This window comes from Coregonus lavaretus, assembly GCF_964263955.1.
Source record: "Coregonus lavaretus genome assembly, chromosome: 15".
Lineage (NCBI taxonomy): Eukaryota > Metazoa > Chordata > Actinopteri > Salmoniformes > Salmonidae > Coregonus > Coregonus lavaretus.
In genome coordinates, this window is record NC_140002.1 from 38,949,246 (window position 1) to 38,957,098 (window position 7,853).

Here is a 7,853-nt window from a genome sequence, read left to right on the forward strand (position 1 = left end):
GACTGATTTTCTTATATGAACTGTAACTCTGTAAAATTTTTGATATTGTTGCGTTTAGATTTTTGTTCAGTGTAGTTAACCAAATAACTACCCGGACTATCTGCATTGACCCTTTTTGCACTAACTTTGACTCATCACTTATGCTGCTGCTACTGTTTATTAGCGTTCCTGTTGACTAGTCACTTTATTCCTAGTTATATGTACATATTTACCTCAATTACCTGGTACCCATACACATCGACTCAGTACTAGTACCCCGTGTGTATAGCCAAGTTATTACTCATTGTGTATTTATTATTACTTTTATTATTCCATTTTTTCTCACTCTGTATTGTTGGGAAGGGCCCGTAAGAAAGCATTTCACTGTTATATCAACACCTGTTGTTTACGAAGCAAGTGACAAATAAAATTACATTTGAAGCTTGAATGGCTCGGCTCAGTGGTGTGATATGTCTATGAGATGATGTCAGTGTATGGACTGGTCACGGGTCGTAGTGGTGATTAACACCAGAGAACAGGTATAGAAATAGGGCTTGTTCAACATTGCAGCCGACAGGGCAGGAAACCGACGACTGACTGATCTACAAATCACCTTGCATCATAAATAACTACTCCTTATTTGTAGGTCAGTCAGTCACCATTTACCAAAAATGTATCATGGACTTAATGCTCTCGAACACAGCCAGTCTTGAAAAAGTACTTGTTAATGTTTACAAATAGAGTCATATCAATGACTGTTATCAGACAGCAGACCAATTACTCCACATATATTGAAAAGTAAACAAATACACATGATTAATACTATCAACAAAAAAACTCAACAGAATAGCAATGACAGTATTTTATTGCTAATTTTAGGGTTGTAACAGGTGAGAAGAAGCATACTGTTTCCTTTTTTAATTACACTGAATGAAATGTTATGGAAAATATTTGTGTAGTTTGTATATACATTATTAACGTGGAGTTCCTCCCTTGTTTTCTACATTTATTTTCTAAACACCAACCAGTGTGTTCGTGTGCAATCCCAAGTTCTTGATCTTAATGATCAATATGAAACTAAGGCTTTAAGACAGCATCCCTTTTGCATCTCAAATCATGCCTATAATTCATTCATACAACATGCCAGCTCATAGAAAGATCTAATTACAAGGCCTCTAAACATTGGTCTAGTTTCACAACCCTTAAAATGGATACTTTGGGATTTTGGCAATGAGGCCCTTTATCTACTTCGCCAGATGAATTAGTTGATACCATTTGTATGTCTCTGTGTCCAGTATGAAGGAAGTTAAAGGTAGTTTCACGAGCCAGTGTTAACTAGCAATGACTGGAAGTCTATGGGTACTTGCTAGCATACTAGTCATCTGACTCTGGGGAAGTAGATAAAGGGCCTCATTGCCAAAATCCCAAAGTATCCCTTTAAGTAAAGATTGTGCAAAAAATGTACTACAAGGTGTGGTCATTTTAAAATACAGCTTAAAAAAAAAAAAAAAAAAAAAAAAAGAACTCCTACTGAGTTGTAAAACGTGTTTTACTATACTAGTTCAATGAAATGGAATGAAAAGGTTGATGGAAGCCTGGGATGGTTACTGCAGGTGTTTAAGGTTTTAACCCTGTCCATTAGCTACGGAGGACGAACACCATAATATCCCAATAATGTCTTCTGTCATATCAGAACCAAAGAAAGCTATGGAATGCAGGTTATACATGACTGTTCAGAAGAGTTGATGTGAAAGTGAACCTCCCAAAAGGTTACTTAGTTTCACTAACAACGTTGCTGGTGATGTTTTTATTTTCTGCAAAACAGACTTTGGGACTTTAACCCAAGGTTTATAGTCAAAGTATTCATCAACAAAACATAATTATTGTCTGAAGCAGCTGTTGTGATGGCGAGAAACCCAATTGGTCATCAGTTACCAAACCCCCAACTGATCAGAACAGCTTGATCATACTCTCTCTGGATTTCCCAACTCCAACCCATTTCACTGAAAGTGAAACAAAATTCACAGTGAATATATTATCATCAATTATAAAAATAAGGATTGTTTTAGTAAGGCTGCTTAAAATCACCATAAATCCTTTTTTTCTTGACTAACCTGGCACTTGCAAGAAGTCCTCGATGAAGCGGATGTAGCTCTGTGCCTGAGAGGGCAGCTCCTCAAAGCACCTCACATCCTCAGTGCTGCAGCACCATCCAGGTAGTGTCTCATACTTCACTGACACCCGTGTCAGCACGTCCATATTGGCTACAGAGGGAGAGAGCGAATGAGATGGGAGTCTCCCCAGTGCACAGGTCAAGCCAAATCAAGTGTCTAATGGTAATGTGAAAGGAGCAAGATAAGATTAGTCCTCCTAGACAGGGAGAAACTTACCAGGAAAACTGGGAAGGGGCTCGTCATCAACAGAGTAGGCTACACCGACTTTGATCTCTGGCAGCGTGTCCAGGATGTCAAGCTTGTTCAGAGCGATGCTGTGGGAGAGGAACAGTCGTGTCAAACATGATTATGGAATATGTGGACAGCAATTTAACATAGGAGGCTGAACACTGCACTCCAATAATTACAATGCATACAGTATGGAACACATACAGAAAGGAGGACACAAGCAGGAGAGACTGAGCCTTACGCAGTGAAGCCATTGACCATGTGGGCGTATCTGACCAGAATCAGGTCCAGCCAGCCACAGCGGCGCCGTCTGTCCGTCGTCACACCAAACTCCCTCCCTCTGGACTGCAACAAGTTGCCAACCTCCTGGACCAAAACAACAGCAGTTAGATATGGGATTCACTATAAAACTGAATGTAAATATGAAGTACTGGAAGAGATAGTATGTTTATGCCACAACAAATTCATACTGCAAGGCTTAGCACACAACATTGATTCCGCACAACAAATTCTATCCACTCACATTGTCCTGCTCAGTGGGGAAAGCTCCAACGCCTACCCGGGTGGTGTAGGCCTTGACCACACCATACACCCGCCCCACATAGGACGGGGGCACACCTAGGCCAGTGCACACTCCCCCAACAGTGCAGTTAGAGGACGTCACAAATGGGTAGGTACCTGAAAAAGACAAATTATTATTCCACTTCCTTCAAATTATATTCCAATGGCAATCACTAAATGGCAAACAGCAGAGCAGCATAATCATTTACCCCCTCAACTCCTTCTGTTCTCACCAAAGTCAATATCCAGGAGGGCTGCATTGGCTCCCTCCACCAGGATCTTCTTGCTGGGCCCAGTGAGTGCCTTGTGCATGAAGTACACCCCGTCGGTCACAAGGGGACGCAACCTCTCAGCATACTCCTGGAAAAGAGGAGGGAAAAATCAGTGACTAACACCTACTGGAGCACAGAGAAACCTCTCAATCTTCTCTTTACATTTTCACTTTACTCCTGGAAGACAAACAAGAGCTGTGCTGCAAGGAATCAGCTCAATTGAGACGGTATCAACCTGCATAAAGAGACCCCTCAAAAACAGGATCACATTCATTGGGCACAAACAAGACATAACTGGACTAGCATCCCTGACTGCATCCTGGGCAGGTGATGGCTAAGTCCAAAGTTTTATTTAAGTAAAGATATTACATAATTCAAGCAATATTCTTTTTACCTTCAGTTGCTGCAGCTCATTGTCAATGTCAACATTGAGGTTGGGGTACATAGTCAGAAAATGCTCTGCCAATACACGGAACCTGTGGAAGAATAAAAGGACATCCACTACCAATCAATATCAATGACTTAAATAAAGTTAAGGGTTGAAAGCATCACCATGCATTCTTAAAAACAATAATTTGGGTACTGACTTCTCCTCAAAGACGGTAAAATCAGACACAAGGTCACAGACTCTCAGTCCATTGCGAGCAGCTTTGGAAGAATAGGCAGGTCCAATGCCCTTTTTGGTGGTTCCCAAACTAGAAAACAATCAAAAACAGAAAGTGGACGTTCAGGAGTGCCACAGAAAGAATATACAATACTGCCTTGGCAGTAGCCCAGAAAGGCTACCATGACTTAATTATTTAATAGCTGCAATCACTGACCATATTTATTTATTTTATTTGACATTTTGCAGGATCTCGTATTCAAGTGTCCAAATGAAAAATAAATAAATAAACAATACTTAGTAAGAAGAATAATGAAACACAAACACGTACATTAACAGCATAAAATATTTGCTGTACAACTACTAATAGGCCTACACCTAATACAAATGAGCTACTTCTACAACTACTAATAAAACTAAGTACTTATAATATGTATACAAAAGTATGTGGACACCCCTTCAAATTAGTGGATTCGGCTATTTCAGCCACACCCGTTGCTGACAGGTGTATAAAATCGAGCACACAGCCATGCAATCTCCATAGACAAACATTGGCAGTAGAATGGCCTTACTGAAGAGCTCAGTGACTTTCAACGGGGCACCATCATAGGATGCCACCTTTCCAACAAGTCAGTTCGTCAAATGTCTGCCTTGCTAGAGCTGCCCCGGTCAACTGTAAGTGCTGTTATTGTGAAGTGGAAACACCTAGGAGCAAAAACAGCTCAGCCGCGAAGTGGTAGGCCACAAAAACTCACAGAACGGGACCGCCGAGTGCTGAAGCATGTAAAAATCGTCTGTCCTCGGTGCAACACTCACTACCGAGTTCCAAACTGCCTCTGGAAGCAACGTCAGCACAATAACTGTTCGTCGGGAGCTTCATGAAATGGGTTTCCATGGCCGAGCAGCCACACACAAGCCTATGATTACCAAGCGCAATGCCAAGCATCGGCTGGAGTGGTGTAAAGCTTGCCACCATTGGACTCTGGACCAGTGGAAACGCACTCTCTGGAGTGATTATTCACGCTTCACTACCTGGCAGTCATACGGACAAATCTGTGTTTGGCGGATGACAGGAGAACGCTACCTGCCCCAATGCATAGTGCCAACTGTAACGTTTGGTGGAAGAGGAATAATGGTCTGGGGCTGATTTTCATGGTTTGGGCTAGGCCCCTTAGTTCCAGTGAAGGGAAAACTTAACGCTACAGCATACAATGACATTCTAGACGATTCGGTCCTTCCAACTTTGTGGCAACAGTTTGGGGAATGTCCTTTCCTATTTCAGCCTGACAACGCCCCTGTGCACAAAGCGAGGTCCATACAGAAATGGTTTGTTGACATCGGTGTGGAAGAACTTGACTGGCTTGCACAGAGCCCTGACCTCAACCCCATCGAACACCTTTGGGATGAATTGGAACATATAGTAAAATTAAGAGGGCTCGTCTAAACAAAGAGTCTCATAGATCAGCACTCCTACTCTGACATGCTTTATAAATACGAGCCCAGATAGTCATTAACACTTCCTCATACAGTAAAACCCACGCACTTCTTTCCCGCCTGTAGCTGTCTCTGTTGTTCCTGGATCCCATCAACAGCTTGGTGGAAGTTGAACACTATTAGCGGATGAGGCAAAGAAAAATAGTAAATTAATGGAATTGCAAAACACTAAACCATAGGTTTGTAAAACATACAACCGAGTCATACAGACTTACCAATGTGTGCACGGTCAGAAATCTTTAAACGCTCCTCCCATCCTTGCAGTCCTGGACAAAGACAACAAATTGCAGGTCTTGTTCCACTTCATTCATCCATCACCCTTTTATCCCTCATCTTTCCTGCAAGCCTCTTTTGCAAATACTTACCTTTGCCTTTCTGCAGGTTATTTTCAGCCTCCTCAAAGAGCCCAGGCAGGTGTATCACAACCCCGTTCCCTGTGGATAAGCAGTTCAGTTAGGGATGATTTGAACAGGAATCCTAACAAGTGAAAGCAGCTTAGAGGCTGAAGTGCCAGTGAGAGGGTCAACCCACCAATAAATGAGACAGCCTTCTTGTTGAGCACTCCGCTGGGGAGCAGGTGAAAGTCATACTCCACAGAGTCCACCACCACTGTGTGGCCTGCGTTGTTGCCTCCCTGGATGAGACAAATCGAATCAAATTTTATTTGTCACATGCGCCAAATACAACAGGTGTAGACCTTACCGTGAAATGCTTACTTACAAGCCCTTAACCAACAATGTAGTTCAAGAAATAGAGTTAGGAAAATATTTACTAAATAAACTAAAGTAAAAAGTAACAATACCGAGGCTATATACAGGGGGTACCGATACCGAGTCAATGTGCGGGGGTACAGGTTAGTCAAGGTAATTTGTAAATGTAGGTAGGGGTAAAGTACATTTGCATAGATAATAAGCAGCGAGTAGCAGCAGTGTAAAAACATGGGGGGGGGGGGGGTCAATGTAAATTGTCTGGGTGGCCATTTGATTAATTGTTCAGCAGTCTTATGGCTTGAGGGTAGAAGCTGTTAAGGAGCCTTTTGGACCTAGACTTGGTGCTCCGGTACCGCTTGCCGTGACTTGGGTGACTGGAGTCTTTGACAATTTTTGGGGCCTTCCTCTGACACCGCCTAGTATATAGGTCCTGGATGGCAGGAAGCTTGGCCCCAGTGACGTAAGTACTTCCCTTTGTAGCGCCTTACGGTCGGATGCCGAGCAGTTGCCATACCAGGCAGTGATGCAACTGGTCAGGATGCTCTCGATGGTGCAGCTATATAACTTTTTGAGGATTTGGGGCCCCATGCCAAATCTTTTCAGTCTCCTGAGGGGGAGAAGGTCTTGTCGTGCCCTCTTCACGTCTGTCTTGATGTGTTTGGACCATGATAGTTTGTTTGTTGGTGATGTGGACAGCGCTGTCGATGTGAATGGGGGCGTGTTCGGCCCTCCTTTTCCTGTAGTCCACGATCAGCTCCTTTGTCTTGCTCACGTTGAGGGAGAGGTTGTTGTACTGGCACCACACTGCCAGGTCTCTGACCTCCTCCCTATAGGCTGTCTCATCGTTGTCAGTGATCAGGCTGTTGTGTCTTCAGCAAACTTGTTGGTGTTGGAGTCGTGCTTGGCCACACAGTCGTGGGTGAACAGCGAGTACAGGAGGGGCCTAAGCACATACCCCTGAGGAAGGTATTTACATGAACACCAAGAGGAGGAGCACAGGCAAATTCTGTTGACAAGTAATTACCAGCCAACTGGTAGGGCATTATTTGAACGGCTACAAAACTGAACTGTAATACAACATATGGACACCTTACACTAGCATGGGACAGCGGAAACATTCTAATGCCTTGGGCTTCTCTGTGCTGCACTGAACTGCAGCAGCCACTGACATTATCTAACTTGACTGCAAATAGGGCACTGATCACAAGGTCAAAGTTAGTCGAATGAAACCAATGTAGGTAGTATTTTATCATGGGAGCCGAGATTAAGGATATATCGATAACTCCAGTTGGAAACCAAGCTAGTAATCTCTAGATAACCCATTTGTTGGGGGGTCGTTATCCGCTACCACTAGATAGCATTCTTAGCTAGCTGGCCACTAAGGTTAGCAAGTTTGTAGGTTTGCATGATAATTGGCTAATAGCTAGCTTCCTAAATATTTTTATACACTAGCTAGTATTGGTTTTGTTTAGGCCTTGCTAACGCAGCCTAACGACTGCCGTATTTTTGTCAAATTCAAATGCCTTGTTTGTGTGTTTGCTGGTTTAGCTTAGATAGCTAGTTAGCATAGCTAGCTACGTACCTGACACCTGCATACTATGTCTGCGTCCATGGCTAGCAGGTCAACCACTTTCCCCTTTCCCTCGTCTCCCCATTGCGCACCGAGGACCACGGTTACTTTATTCCGAGGTTCCTTCGGAGTCCGCAGGGACTCGACCTGTCCATTCTCCCGAAGTCGCTTGAAAGCTGGCTCTCCGTTCAAGGAGGCCGTTTCTTGGCCATTAGGCATCGTGCTGTCTGCTGCCATGCTGCTCTGTGCGTTCCCGGAAGA

The 7,853-nt window shown here is 43.5% G+C and overlaps 1 protein-coding gene across 2 annotated transcripts; it reads right to left on the reverse strand.

Annotated features, from left to right (window-relative positions):
• Nucleotides 1-826: 826 nt before the first annotated feature.
• Nucleotides 827-7,851, reverse strand: LOC311142387 (adenylosuccinate synthetase isozyme 2-like). 2 transcript variants are annotated; one of them, XR_014614295.1, is made up of 14 exons: nt 7,605-7,851; nt 5,844-5,946; nt 5,678-5,746; nt 5,528-5,578; nt 5,362-5,428; nt 3,802-3,909; nt 3,609-3,690; nt 3,176-3,302; nt 2,905-3,059; nt 2,623-2,747; nt 2,370-2,467; nt 2,094-2,243; nt 1,807-1,982; nt 827-1,193 (listed from the first exon to the last, which is right to left on the reverse strand). XR_014614295.1 is itself a non-coding variant. In XM_084178036.1 (13 exons), the coding sequence occupies exons 1-13, from the start codon at nt 7,827-7,829 to the stop codon at nt 1,930-1,932; spliced, it is 1,413 nt and encodes a 470-aa protein (XP_084034162.1). In that variant the 5' UTR covers nt 7,830-7,851; the 3' UTR covers nt 827-1,929. The 2 variants fall into 2 exon arrangements, 1 of the variants encoding a protein (XP_084034162.1); XM_084178036.1 differs by having other exon boundaries at nt 827-1,982.
• Nucleotides 7,852-7,853: the final 2 nt, after the last annotated feature.

Bases quoted from the DNA above. Each gene is read 5' to 3' on its own strand.
- LOC311142387 (XM_084178036.1), bottom strand. From the start codon at position 7,829: ATGGCAGCAGACAGCACGATGCCTAATGGCCAAGAAACGGCCTCCTTG. The intron at 2,244-2,369 runs GTAAGTTTCTCC...CTCCCTCTGTAG, and splicing joins GCCCCTTCCCAGTTTTCCTG to CCAATATGGACGTGCTGACA. The intron at 1,983-2,093 runs GTTAGTCAAGAA...TTTCACTTTCAG, and splicing joins GGACTTCTTGCAAGTGCCAG to TGAAATGGGTTGGAGTTGGG.